Source organism: Lepisma saccharinum, chromosome 7 (genome assembly GCF_977018435.1).
Source record: "Lepisma saccharinum chromosome 7, izLepSacc3.1, whole genome shotgun sequence".
Taxonomy (NCBI): Eukaryota; Metazoa; Arthropoda; class Insecta; order Zygentoma; family Lepismatidae; genus Lepisma; species Lepisma saccharinum.
In genome coordinates this window covers 28,867,647-28,882,789 of record NC_139235.1, presented here as the reverse complement: position 1 = coordinate 28,882,789, position 15,143 = coordinate 28,867,647, and the positions used below count along the sequence as shown (strand labels likewise).

At 39.7% G+C, this 15,143-nt stretch overlaps 1 protein-coding gene across 2 annotated transcripts in view; it reads left to right on the top strand.

Annotated features, from left to right (window-relative positions):
* The first annotated feature begins 1,050 nt into the window (after positions 1 to 1,050).
* The window catches only part of LOC145989785 (basal body-orientation factor 1-like), a 31,432-nt gene continuing 17,339 nt past the window's right edge, over positions 1,051 to 15,143 (top strand). For both annotated transcript variants that reach the window (XM_083125119.1, XM_083125118.1), the window contains exons 1-6: positions 1,051 to 1,165; positions 1,947 to 2,051; positions 4,473 to 4,642; positions 7,463 to 7,626; positions 9,382 to 9,533; positions 14,170 to 14,383. In XM_083125119.1, the coding sequence (XP_082981245.1) occupies positions 1,128 to 1,165; positions 1,947 to 2,051; positions 4,473 to 4,642; positions 7,463 to 7,626; positions 9,382 to 9,533; positions 14,170 to 14,383 (843 nt within the window). In that variant the 5' untranslated portion in view covers positions 1,051 to 1,127. The remainder of the gene's footprint in view (positions 1,166 to 1,946; positions 2,052 to 4,472; positions 4,643 to 7,462; positions 7,627 to 9,381; positions 9,534 to 14,169; positions 14,384 to 15,143) is intronic.

Below are 15,143 nucleotides of genomic sequence, written 5' to 3'. Positions count from 1 at the left end.
AAATGAGAACTTCCCCTGAAATGACCCCCGATTGATTTTTTGAGAATGGAAAGTTATATGAAATATCTTATTGTGTATTACGTCCCCCTAGAAAGCAGCTATTACCCACCTTTACAACAGCACGCAACGTAAGTCTCATATATGATTGTACTGGCTGTGCCGCTGTGGATCCAAACGCCAGAGCCTCATTAGTCTGCAATATGTGTATCTATATATATATATATATAGGGTGTTTGGGAAAATACACTAAGTCACAAACTGAGATTTTCTGTTGCTTTCATCAAGTCCCACTGAATCAATTAAAGAAAAAAATATTAGTATAATTTTATATTGGGCATGTGTAGATTCTTAACAGTGATGTTCCAACATGTATAGTTGGTTGATTGGATGTTTTAAGTCCACTTTATGCACAGTAAGGCTAATCGGGACTGGATGTACAGTTTAAAGTGGGATCCGAACCACCATGTGCCTCCACCGGATATCGAACCCGGGAGCACTCGATTACAAGGCAGCGACGCTACCACTGCGCCATCAGAGAGGCCGCAACATGTATAACATGTTTGTAATGTTTTCTATTAAAAGAATAATCATAAGAAAACTGTCTTTTGTATGTAACCTTTCATTTTGACTGCAGTGAATGCAAATATATTGCGGATATAAGACTGTAAGCACTCAAATGCCAGCCTCTCTTCCACGTAGCACACTCTGGGAAACATTTTGCAAGCTAACGAAGCTCTGGCGCTTGGATCCACAGCCAGTAAAACCTTCTGCGGGATTTGGGTTCATTTCCTTCATTCATCATATCTTGTGTTCTTTGTGAGTATCCTTTCACCAATTTCATTATCATATTACCACTCATCTTCATCGTCGCGATTAGCAAAAAAGTGGCACAACACCGACGTAAAATAACCATATTCAATCAATCAATTGAAATGTGATTAAATTTAGTAATAAATCGCATGCTAACAGAGACGTGTTGTCGCTAATATAACGCAACAACTAACAAAGTGTACATTATGTAGATCTTCCAATTGTTAAAATCGGTAGGAATATTACCCGAGAAACAATACTGCTAAAATTCGTAGAAAGTGATAGTAATAGTACCAAAGCAAGAGAAAAGTGCAAAGATGCCTCCGAAGAAGAAGAAGGAGAAGAAGGAGAAGAAGTGAGTTTCTGAAACTATTTAACTCCCTCCCTCCCCGATCTAAAATACTTAGTTAGCTTTCTGTAAATTGTATAGAAATTCATTTGTGTTTTTAACCCTTCAGTGGTGTGGTGCAAATGTTTGGTGGCGATTTAAAAACCCATTCCCAAATACTTATTATTATAACTTTTCTTGTTGTTCTCTTTGGAGATTTTGGGTATAATTTCAGTAAATTTACTATAATTAAATAATTTTCATCGTTTATTATAAACAAAGGAGGTACTGTGGTCCAGTCGGTGTCGATCTCCGTGGCGAAGTGGTTAGCACAACTCGTTACGACGCCAGGGGCACGTGAGTGCAGAGAGAGTAAAAAAAGTGCAGCGAACTAGACTGGGACTGTCCGACCGCGGCAGGCGAGACTAGCTCGAAAGGACGAATCCACATGCGATGGGGGAGGTAGGTAGAAAAATGCACGAAACAATGCTCTAGGTTTCAGACCAGTATTAAATTTGTAAGCGTTCGGTTGTTTTCTTTATTATCGATCCCTCTGTTGAGTATGTTATGGCCTCTACAACTCTTAACTTCCCTCTTAACGTATTCTATCGGCGACGTTACTATGAATGAAACTTCATTGTTGCTTCAGCAGCAGACGACCTTTACGGAATCCAGTCTCTGTTCCACCCCTATTTTCGCCGTCCAGTCGGCGCATGCGCACTTGCGATTGCAGAATGGTCCTTTACAACGCTTATAAACCTTCTTCCAAGGAAACTGATGTAAGAATATTATCTTTCTTTTCTTGCAGAAAAGAAGAGGAACCGTCCGGGGATAGGGAACTCACGGACAATCAAAAGATAGCACTGCTCATGGCTCACATCACAGATCTCGAGAGGACCAAAAATGAATACAAGTAAGTACCAAGAGAAATCTTATTATATCTGTCCACTACATCATGTTACTCTAAATGATTACTGCATCCCTCATTTTACAGTTTCTATGAATCGCGGTGGTACAGTTGGTAGGATGCCTGACCACCAAATGGGAAATCCGGGTCGATTTCCGCGATGGGTGATCTGAAGAAAGCCGTAGCTACTGTGGGGGCGGGCAAGTAGTGCTGATTGAGCAAGAGAAAGACAGAATGTCTGAAGAATAGTTAACATTACGGTGCCCTGCGAACGTATTGACGCCTATTTTTTTCTCTTTTGGCAAAGATTGGAAATAAATAAATTTGAGAAGTTTCTTTCTCGCTTCTCTCACAATACAACTGTTCACATCAACTTTGTACCTCCGTGGCGGAGTGGTTATCCCAGCGCGCTAAGACCTCAGGGGTTCCAGGTTCGAATCACAGCCTGGGCATGGGTATCCTTTGTGAGTGTCCCTCCATGAATTTCATCATATCATCACTCATCCTCATCGACGTGATTAGCCAAAACCTGAAGGAAAGTGACGCTACGTAACAGATATCAAACCAATTCCAATCAAATTAATAACAGTTGTTCTGTGCGATTTATTCGTGATTATAAGTTATACGAGGCACCGAGCAATTACAAAATATACAGAGGGAGTCAATGTAAAAACGCTAAAAATCGTAAAGAACATTACTAGCCACTACTGTTTGTAAAGGACCTTGCAGGTTCCGGAATCGTTCCATAGGGGGAAAATGTTAACTCATGAGCACTCGCTTAAGCTGCATCCTTCACCTGCGGAGGTACCTAAATAAACTTAATCTACACAACCTTTCAAATGAATGGCAACTCACACATTTTCAGGTTAAAAACGACCTAAGATTGCATTGGCAATGTTGGCGTATGAGAGAAAAGCATATTACTTGTCTCGTTTTCGAAGAGATGATCAATAAGAGTTTCAAAGTTAAACCTCACACACACACTGTTGTTAGACCCTTAAAACTGTCTCTTAAAACTTCTCTGCACTTCTCTCCCGAACAAACTTTCGAACTGACGTTAACTTTCCATAATAATCGACTGTCTTCCCAAATGCAAAAGCTACCACTATCGTCTCAAACTTTGAAACCCCGACCGTTTTAAAATCACAACCGACTCCTTTTTCCAAGATTCAACTTGCATCCTCTCAGATCCAAACTTCTCCTACTTCCTCCGTCTCAACCCACTTTTACCTCTGCAGTAACTGGCAAAATGCTTTATGCTGAAGTTAACACATTCCTGCCTTCCGCATGGCTAAGCGTAACTCCAAAATGAGAGGTACGCTTCGAAATTAAAATACGTGTTCGGTGTCTTGAATAAATTATTACGAAGATAAGTACGAACTGGGGGCAAGAGGGCTGAACAGTTCACGGCCCAACACTCTTTCCAAAATATGTAAGTAATTTTATCATTGTCGCTGTGAAGAGTGTTATCTCATAACGTAACTTGCCAATTTGTAGGATCATAAAACTATTTTTAATTGTGTGATTGAAGGAACCATAGTGGAGAAAAATATAGAAAGTTATTATGTTTTTACAGGACAATGCTCCCTCACACAAGGCTGCAAATATCCTGCCTGATTTGAAGGATTTAATGTTTCAGTGCGTAGATCATTCACCATACTCACCAGACCTTGCTCCGTATGACTCTTACCTATTTCCTAACCTTAAAAGGCACTGAAAAAAACAGGCAATTTTCAAGGATTCAGAGGCAATGGCATCAACAGAGCAATTATTTGCAGACTAGAAAGAATAAATATTTTTGTAAGAGTTAAAGTTGGTTGGTTGAATTGTTGTTAAGTCCACTTTATGCACAGATAGTCCAATCGGTACTGGACCTATAGTTTAAAGTGAGATCCGAACCACTGTGCCTCCACCGGATATCGAACCCGGGACCACTTGATTACAAGGCGACGACGTTACCACTACGCTATCGGGGAGGCACTGGAAAGGTTAAAGAAGCTCGATACATAACGTGTCATGTGTGTTGAACTTTGGGATACGTACATGGAACAGCAGAAAATTTCGTGGATCTAATCACAGGTTTACTGAAATAAAAGGCACTTAGTGGATCGTATTCCACTTTCAAACTGCAGTTTCAGTCCCGATTAGCCTATCTGTGCATAAAGTAAACTTAAAACCGAGCCTAGGGCCTCCCCGATGGCGCAGTGGTAGGGTCGTCGCCTTGTAATCAAGGGGTCTCGGGTTCGATACCCGGTGGAGGCACACAGTGGTTCGGATCCCACTTTAAACTGTAGGTCCAGTCCCGATTAGCCTTACTGTGCATAACGTGGACTTAAAATACCAACTCAATCAATTAATACCGAGCCGACGATTCCTGCTCTGCTTGCTTGTGATTCCAGCTGAAGTACCAACTGTTTCGATTTCCAGAGAAAGCTTCCAGAGGATAGCCCAGGAGAACCTGGAGCTGTCGAAGAAACTGGCGACCAGCGAGTTGGAGAGAAACGACCTGGCCGTGTATACGTTCGAGATGGAGGAGAAGACGAAGGGACAGATACGCGAACTCCAATCGGAGGTCCACGAGCTCAAATCGAACCAAGGTTAGTTCTCGGAACTCTTTGAAACAACTCTTCAAATATTTCTATTTCAATTTTGGTTTTTAACTCCATTTTCTACTTTCTGGCTAAGTCGTGACCAGGGCTTTATCCAGAATTTCCAGCTTGGGAGGGAGAGGGGTGTAAATGCAAATTAAGTTCCAAAATGACCACAAAGTGTCGAGGAAAATTTGGAAGAGGTATGAAAAAGATGTTGGAGGAGGTATGTGGATAAATCACTAGTCGAGACGATAGGATTAGTGATGATCTCAGCAGCCTTTTATTTATAAAAGTGGTTAAGATAAATACATTAAATTAATTTGTATTCCAGCAGAATAACAAGAAAAGTTCAATTACCTGGAAAATTAAGATGTAAAATGCAGAAACGAGTCAGAACCAGTTTTAATGAAATTAAAGAAATTAATACTTCCAATGGAGAATATTTCAGATATTAAAAATTGGATTTTTGTAAAAGCCACAAAACATAAATTCTTGGCGAGAATAATCCCCTCCCAAACTTTCAAAGATTTTCTTTGATTCAATTGAGCAGAAGTTTCATAATGACTATCCGCTTCAGTATGTTTAATTATTCATTTTATTGATTTTACGTCCCTTTTCTGTCATTTGTAGCTAATCGTGACGATGGGGATGAATTGTGATAAGATGAAATGGATGTAGGGACAAACACAAATACAACAAAAAACTCAGAGGATTATTCTGGCTGTGGGTCCAGGCGCCTAGTCCTCTTTGCCCTGCAACATCGTGGAAGAGAGGTTGACATTTTGGTGATTTTTGAATGAGTCACCCCATACTACCTGAATATTTAATGGGTGAAATCCGACAAAGTAATCACGGATTGCCTGATATTAGCTAGTTAGTATTGCCCACAAGACGAGACGGGATGAAATTCTGTTCTGTCTGATGTAGTCTCGTGAGTAAAACTATAGTTCGTCTTAAGTTTCGAGTAAAGGAGCTTGCCATATAATAATAATAATAAAAATAATAATAATAACAGTAAAATTAATTTGTTTACAATAATTTCAATATTGATTGCAAGTTATATTATGATTGTTATGTAATTAATTTTGTATCAACCGCCTGACCTTCTTCCCTCTCTAAGGCCATATTATCAAATACGGTCACCGTTTTAGTCGTACAAGGAGACAAGTGAAACAATTCGGAGCAATGGAGATCAATTATGCAGTTGAAGTTGCCAGATGTTTGGTCACTTGTTCGATATTTTGTGCTTATTTAATCATATGGGGCAGCATTTAACGAATGCAATGGGGTTTTGCTGCAGCTTCACGGAATGCCAAAAGCAGCAAGACTTTTGGCTGTGAAACTCAAAGTAAAGAATAGCCCATGGACAAAGCGACTTCAGTCCATGGACGCCTCTCATCTCCCAGTTACTGTCAAGCTCCTCTGGTTAAAACTGGTATATTATCTTACGAAGTATCTTGCAAGGGGTGATTTTACACCCTTTTCCCCTATAACAATACAATAGTAACATTTGTAACACCGATATTTCCCAAGTGTAAATGGTGGTTAACGTAATCGAAGGGTTTTACAAAGTCTATGAACATGGTGCTTAATTCGTGCTTTTAAACTTAAGTACAATCACTGACATTACATATAACTATTGTGACATTGGTATCAAGAAACACCAAACAAGTGCTTATTATTGTTGCCTAACAAGGAGTTAAAGGAATTAATCTAATGGAAAGCTTCTCTTTTCGTCATTCACACATTAAAACATATATTTAGAAAGTTTGGCCAGCTGATTTGTTTATGACTTTGACTCAATATCAACATACATGACTGAATGTTAAATGGTGGCACTGAAACGATGGGTTTATGAACCGTTTTCGAAAGTTCACATATAAATATCGAGTAAATATTTAGGTTCATTACAGCCGAATGTTCACTATATCCGACTTCATTACGTCCAGTTTTGACTGTAATTCCTTTCCTTTTGCATTTCATGCATAGCAACCTGAGAAAGCATTTCGGTACAGATTCAACTTCATCAAGATTGCTCTTGGCTGTTAAGGACCACAATTCACTACCATAGTTCTAAAATTGGAAGATCAATTGTCTTATACAGATACGAGTACATAGAGAAGCTCTCGTTTTTAAATAGAAGGTGCGGCAGTGTTCATATCGTAATTTGATTAGGAAATGACAATGATGCCGGCAACATTGTCGTTATACTGTACAAGAATTGCCGTTTACAATAGACTCTGCTTCAGTTGTTTTTTTGTTACTGTGTGAAGTGTGGTGGATTTTTCTTACGACAGACCGTTCCACAGAAAGTTTCACGTTATGGTCACATCCAGTGGCCAGCTCCATCTCCGGATTTGTTCTCTTCGAACTGCTTATGTGGTTTTCTTAAGCAAGAAGTGTACCAGAACACGTCCTGCCACAATCTTGGAACTGAAGTTTCGCATCAAAGATGTCGTTAGCAGTATCCCGACAGACATGTTGGGACGAGTAATGGACATCGTCGGACGCCACTTGAAAAAATGTGGCTCGCTGCAGTACTCATTTGCCAGAGGCCATATTCAAACATTAACTGATAACTAACATTCACTAAGATTATTCAACAAAATTACTTTATTTTTCATATATAGTTTTAACACTTCGAAATACGCTATGAACGCTGCCGTACCCTGTACATTCCAGGGTGATGGTGATGGCGATGATAATGACGATGATGATGATAATAATAATTATTTACCTCGTCCAAGAACAGAGCCAATTTCCTTGCATCCTTGAAAACAGTTTTATTGTTACATTACACTATACGCTGATGATCTTCTTTTCCAGAGAAGGCAAGACAAGAAATCACGGAACAAGCAAAGAAGGAGCAGGATCGCTTGCTGGAAGAACTGGAAGAGCAACAACTGAAGATGCAAGCAATGCAGGGCGAGTTGAACAACTTTAAGCACTTCGAGAGGGAGAGAGAATTTCTCCACAAACAGTTGGATGAGGTGGGTGTACTCGTTAACAACGGTTGTCTAAATTCTACGTATGACTACGTAATAGGTTTAGACAATGTAGACAAGGCTTAAGCTTAAGAACCGACGTTGTAGACATAAAATTGAATTATCGTGTGGTTTCATTGTTGAAGAAATGTGGAAAGTACCCTGCACTCTTCTTTACAATTACAAACAAGTGTCAAACAAAATGTATGAAGTATTCTTGTGATAATTGATAAATGCGATGTGTTTATTGTCTACATTTCTATTCTTTTTCAAAACAGTCTATCTTGGAAGGCAATGCAAGTTTTGTTGTAAATAGGATTGTCTTCATCTTCATCTAGATATGAGCCGACTTCTGTGACGGAATGGTTAGCATATCGCAGTGATGAATGAACACTCACAAAGAACACTCATGTCCAAGCAGGGATTCGACCCCGGGATCTCTGGTTTATAAAAAAAAATAAGTACCAAACCACCTGACATAACTTTGTCCGAAATTATATACATTGTGGTTCAAACAGTCACTTACAAGGCCACTGCAGCGCGCAACGTGGAAATGGTGACTACCAATCGTTGCTAGGCCAAGGAGAACCACATCTCTTTTCATTAGCTGAGTTCAGTTTGAAACGAAAAGCGATATTTTAGGCGCTTATGCTCCACTAGAAGAGGATAAGCAACCGTTAGTGAGAATTCAGCATTCCGTAGTGCATTAATGCAAGACGTCTAATTTCCAAGGTATTTTGCACATTTTTGGATGCTTTTTCCATTCCTGTAATTTTAGACTCCAAAATTTCGTTCCTGGGGAAATTCCCTACTGGGAACATCACTGGTGGTGACCATGGAATATGGTCCTGTTGGTGCCGTGTTCAAATCCCGTTGGATTCCCAATGCAGTGGCTTGGATCCTAGGCCCAGTTCAGATTAACCTATTTGTGCAAGAATTGGACTTGTAAGAAACTCTGTCAAACTTGTCTATTCGGAATCGCACTTGTGAATCTTTCATTATAAGACGTTATGCTATCAATGGGGCTATCATCTTACAGTCTGGAGCTTGGAAACTGATCAGTGATTTCTCAAGTAACTCAAGCTGTCATTTCGTTATTTCAAGTTAATGGCAGCAACAAGGCGAATGATGAAATGAAGAAGCAAATGAAAAAACACAATACAGGATTTGAACCTAAGACTCTGACTTCGTAGTACGCTACACTAACCACTCCGCCACGGAGACTTGGTTTGTTATTGCAACATTAACAATACGCGTTAATCCATCCGAGACAATCTTAGTTTATACAGAACTTTAAATACAATTCAGGGTTATGAAAATTCCCTTTTTAGGAGTAACTGACAAAGTTACAAAAACTTTGCTGGAAAAAGTAATTCAGTCATAGTTATAGTTGCTATTTCTGAAAAGTAACTTTGTCACAGTTACTGCTATTTTTACCCTTACTTTATTCTGCATTATCTATGACTTGCACAACGTGTTACGTATATTAACTGGAAGCCTGCTGTTCTTTTGTGCATTAGTGCCATCTATAATTAAAATTGAATACTGATTTTCATTAAATTGTAAAAATAACTCACGTTCCAATGTGAAGATAGAGTAAAGGAAACCGTTATAGTGTCTCACTCAATGAAAAAGCCGCCTGACAGCCTCTGCCCCTCAAAAGAGCTGTTACGCCATGAACTAAACTTGTCCGTTATTACGTTCGAAACATTGGTTTAGTCCTTTAAATATTTTCAAACGTGGCCGATTTCTATTTTCCAGTTGCGCGAAACTGTTGTGGAAGTAACAGAAGAACATCAGAACGTGATTCAGAAGATGGAGACCCGATTCGTTCGGGAGAAGCGGAGGGCCGAAGAGGAGACGACGGAACAGCTGAACTGGCTCGTGCGGCAAGCTCACGCCAAAGCCATCAAGTGAGTTGGTTAACCTCTGTTTCTGAATTTAGACCGTAACACTTCCCTTAATTTATTGCGCAAAGACTACAATCGATATAACTTTCCTCTGCATTGACATGTGAAAGGAAAACTCCAAAAGTGTGTAACTAGTTTTGGACGATATATCGTCCAGACGATATATTACGATATTGAAAAAAATATCGTGCAGGCGATATCACCTAGACGATATATCGTCACGATATTTTGGCGATAAATATCGTGGAGGCGATATATCGCCGATATCACGATAAGGAAAGATATCGTATCGTATCGTCTGTGACGATATTTTCTTGATGATATATCGCGATATCAAATTTCCGATATCGTCCATCCCTATTTGTAGCATCAAAAGCACATAGTTTCGCCATTCACCGCAGTTAGCGTTACTTTCAAAAATGGCGACAACCTTATTTCCATTAATTTTTAAAAATATTTTTAAACGACTTAAAATGTTTTTTTTTTTAATTACCTATTAGTTACTTCTAAACATGCAAGGATTCCTATCCGCCTCCTAGTTACCATCCTATATAAATAAGTTACAGCACTGGTTCCCAAAGCTTGCGCCGCGAAATGTTCCAATAATGTCACTGAAATTTAATCCATATGATTGTTCCAAATATGTGCTTATTTTTTAAACTTTTTAACCACGCTACCTGAACGTGCAGGTGTTAGATAGGCCTACATTCTGCCTTGGGCGGGCGCAGTGAAACGAAAAAGTTTGGAAACCACCGAGTTACAGGATTGCTTTCCATTTTATTTTATTCTCTTCTTTCACAATGTACATTTTGATCATTATAAATACTCCTCTCTTACAATTTATTTCACTCTTTTTTATGCGTGTGGGGCAAAAATCTTTCTACAGCATGTGCGTACAAGCCTACTACGAAGCAAACGTACGTTTCCTTTTTCCAAACAGTATCGTATCACAGTTCAGTTCTCTTCTCTCTTCTTTCTCTCTCCCTCTCTGTTTATTCCTTCTCTCCCTATCTGTCTCGCTTTTTATTTTTCCTTTCTTTTCCTTTTTCGTTCCCTGTCTCGCCTCCTGCACCTATCACGATTCTTTTTTCTCTCTTCCTTTTCTTTTCATCCTACCCCGCCTTTGCCCAACTTATTTGTCTTTAACTGTTTCTCGCTTCTTTATTTCCTTTCTCTCTCTCTCTTTTTTTCTTTCTGCCTCACTTCTTTATTACTAGTTTCTCTCCTCTGTGTCTTTATTTTCCTTGTACATCTCTCTCGCTTTTTACATTTTCTCTCAGCATAAGGGAAAAATATGATTCAGAAAAAAATGTAATGGAGTAGGTTACATTCAAAGATTAAGAGAACATTAGCAAATGTACAGTTAGCGGCAATAAAAAAATGGAACACCTAGATCCTGCAATACTGGCTTCCCTGTAATGCGTTATGTTGGGTACCGGGTTCGACCCGGTGAATGCACATTGCACAGTGTTCCGATTCCACTTTAAACTGTAGGTCAGGTCCTAATTAGCCTATCCATGCTAAGAGTGGACTTAAAACGGCAATTCATATTAACTGTCCGATGATAGTAGAATTTGCTAATATAATTAAGCCTTGTTTCCATATTAAAAACACTAAGTTGCTGACCAAGGCAGTTTATTGAGATAAAAACACTTAACAGGTAACGTTTCAACCCTGTATCAGGCTCTTCCTCAGAGGAAGAACTAAACTAAAATGATGAACTATACTACACACAGAAAGATTACATACACATAGCAGGGTCACTAGCCACACAACAACAAATCAAGTTGACAGTCCTTATCTAGGAAGATTTATGGAAAGGAATTAAACATATCACCTCCTGACAGTTGTTGATTAATGGGTCTACTACACTGACAGGTGATTGACAGGTCAAGATTAGCAAGAGTCTAGAACAACCTGCTTACCCTTCCCCCACCCCTCCTGCCTTTTTGGTTATGGATGAATACCTCCTCCTCTGGTCTTCTTCTTTTCCCTTCTTTCTTCCTTGTTCATACTTCTTTTATCTTCATTCCTTTTCTTCATCCTTTCAACTTTCTCTAACACACTCTTCCATTCCTTGTTTATCTTGAGTCCTCCATTCCAATTCATGATGTCTTCTCCTTTCTTTTCTATTTCTTTGGCCTCCTTCCATTTTCTCACTAGTTCTCTCTTCTCTTTTCCTATTCGCCTACCCGAATCCCATTCAACTTCATGTCCTGTTTCTCTAGTGTGTTTGAATATGGCATTCCTGTCTCTCTTCAATCTCACATCATCCATGTGTTGCTTTAACCTGTCTTTAAGTCTCTTCTTCGTTTCCCCTATATATACACTTTCACATCCTCTGCACTTCACCTCGTAGATAACCCCTTCCGCTTCTCCCTCTCTCTTTTCTTCCTTCTTCTTGCTGGCTATACTTAAAATAGTGCGTCCTCCCTTCCTGTAAGTTCTTATACCCACTTTCCTCAGCACTTTGCATATCTTCTCTGTGGCATCGCCCATACTTCTTATACCAAACCATCTCTCTTTTTTTTCTTCCTTCTCTTCCAGTCCTCTCTCTTTTATCTCTTTCCTTCTTCTGTTGATGTTGTGTCTGTCTTTCTTTCATAGCCATTCTCTTCTAGTTGTTCCCACAGGCTATTAATCTTGGATTCTTCTTCCCCTTTCTCTGTGCATATCTTCTTTATTCGGTCTTCCATGCTCCTTATAAAATTACGTTTAGTTCCATCACTCACATCACTTCTTTTGTGGCTGAACACTCCTGCCGAACACTTCTTTTGATACCATGTATCCACAATCCCCATTCCTCTCTTCTTTTTCATCTCAATATCCAAGAAATTTAATGTTCCTTCATGTTCCGTTTCGAGCTCAAGGAATATCCCTGCTTTCTCATCTTCTACATCTTTAACAAGCTTACTCAGTTGCCTTTTCGTTCCCTTCCAATCCCAAAACAATCATCCACATATCTACAAAACAGACTTAACTTATCTCCTCCTTTCACTATCACTTCCTTCTCCCATTCATTCATAACTAATTCCGCCAGAACAGGGCTCTAGCAAGAGCCTATATTCAGATCTTCACTAATCTTGATGATATTACTCCCCACTCTGCTGTAGCCATTGTCCCAAATGGTTTCCAGCGCTTGTACCACTCTCTCACTATCCCATTTTCCTATAATGCTTTTCCCCACTTTCTTCCTCACTATATCCACTATGTGTCCCCTTTTTGATGCTCGGGAACATGCTTCTCACATCTAGGCTAAACATTGTGATTTTATCCCCAGACTCCTTCAGACCTTTTATAAGGTCCACTACCTGCTCACTGTTTTTCACGGCTCTGTGCTTTCTTGTTCTCTCACTAACACTTCAATTACCTTTTTTAACTTCTTCTCCAATGGTTCCAAAATATTGTCCCTCCAATTCATCACTGGTCTCAACTTTATCTCTTCTTTATGTATTTTGGGAAAGCCTTTTAAACTGGGCAGTCTTCCTGCCTCCTTCGTGAGCTTTTTAACCCCCCCCCCTTTCCACAATCTTTTATGATCTTTTCTCTAATATTGCGTTCCTCTTCCATTCCACAAATCTCCTCATACGTGTCCCCTTTCAGGTCTTCAAACTTCTTCTCGTACCATTCTTTTTCCATCACGACTTTGGCCCCTCCCTTATCTGCCTGTTCCACCACCACATCGTTCCTTGTCTTGATTCTTTTCATACCCTCCCTTTCCTTCTGGCTCAAATTATCTAATCTTCTCTGTTTAGCCATTTCTTTCTTGAAAATGGCTCCTGTTCTTCTTCTAATCTTATCCCTTTCTGCCTCTTCTTCAATCTGTAGCACCGCTTCCTCAATATCATATACAATCTCTTCATAGTCCACATTTCTCTCCATCACTTTGAAACCTCGGCCTAATTTCAAAAAAGCTTCCTTCTCTTCTGATATTTGAACGTCTCCGATTATAACCACTCTTCTCCTGCCCTCTTCACCTTCTTCCTCTTCTCTTCTTTCCTCTCTCCATCCCAGTCTTTCTCCTTTCTTCATCGTTCTTCAACGTTACCTGTTAAGTGTTTTTATCTTAATAAACTGCCTTGGTCAGCAACTTAGTGTTTAGAATTTACTATTGCAAAGTTGCGATTGATGTCGGCTCATCACCTTAGAGTTAGGCAACACTGCAGGGAAACCAGTATATCAGGATGTAAGTGTCCCATTTTTTTTGCCGCTGACTGTATACATAATAATAACAAAACATGAACGGGAAACAGATATTAGTATGAACATTTTAATGCTCAATATTAATAGAAATTAAAATTGGTCCCGGGTTCGATACCCGGTGGAGGCACAAGTGGTTTGGATCCCACTTTAAACTGTAGGTCCAGTCCCAATTAGCCTTACTGTGCATAAAGTGGACTTAAAACACCAAATCAACCAAACAACCAACCAAGAAATTAAATTTTTTAAAAAAAGTACACTGATACTCAATAAAAGTATCTCAAGTATTCTGTAATTTTTTGGTATTTTGAACCAGTTGTTAAAGGAATTTATTCGTTTCTTTCTCTCTCCACTGGGAATTGTTCCAATATAACACTCTACCCAGATGTCAAAGTTAAGGCAGATAGGGTGTGTGATTTGCTTGTTTCTTTGATTACAGAAACATATCCGAGAACACGGTGAAAGCTTTCCAGGAGAACGTGGAGATGATGACAGCCGTGCGCAACGTCATGGAAGAGAACACCAAGCTGCAGGAGATCATGGATGCCTTCAAGACGCAGACACGCAGACTGTGCGACGAGGCGGAGGGGAGAGAGATTGTCGCCAAGGAGAGTGTCGTCAAATGTTCGCGCTTGCAGGACACTGTCAGCCAAGTAAGTGTCTCGCGCATGGCCACTTGCTGCAAGCGCTGGACGCGATTTTTTCCCCCAGTCAACTTGTGAATGCGGGTTCATTTCTTGCTCTCTGATTGGCTGTTGGAAAGTTACGGTGCTCTGATTGTGAGAATATCTTATTTCCTATTTTCAGCGCAAATTTGCTGCTTTCTAATCTAACCTAACCCAACCTAACCTAACGTACAGCGCAAATAAGATATTCTCACAATCAGAGCGCCGTAACTTTCCAACAGCCAATCAGAGAGCAAGAAATAAACCCGCATTCACAAGTTGACTGGACCCTCCAATGCACTGGGCTACGGAGGGGAACCTGAAGGGGCTACAGCCCCATCCGAAATTTTGAAAAAGCAAAATTTTCAAATAAAAGCCCTCGGGGGAAAAACAGTGTACGATGTAAATGACCCACACTTGCCATTTTGAGAGTGGAACGTTCAAAATATACGAACTATCTTATTGTGTATGCCGCCCCCTAGAAGGCAACCAGTGGAGACAAATTTTCAAAAAACATTGGGTTTTTATAATTTAAAAAATCTCAAATTCTCCCTTCCATGTATCATGATATTAATTAATTAATGCACATCGTACTCGCTATATTTTAAATCTGTTTAAATCTGCTATTTACTGATTTCAATACGCAAATATATGTATGTAGCAATAACAAATGTAATAATAGCAGTGACGTGCGGTGACGTCGACACTTGGCTAGCAATCAGTGGCGTGCTCAAGGGGGGGGTTGGTG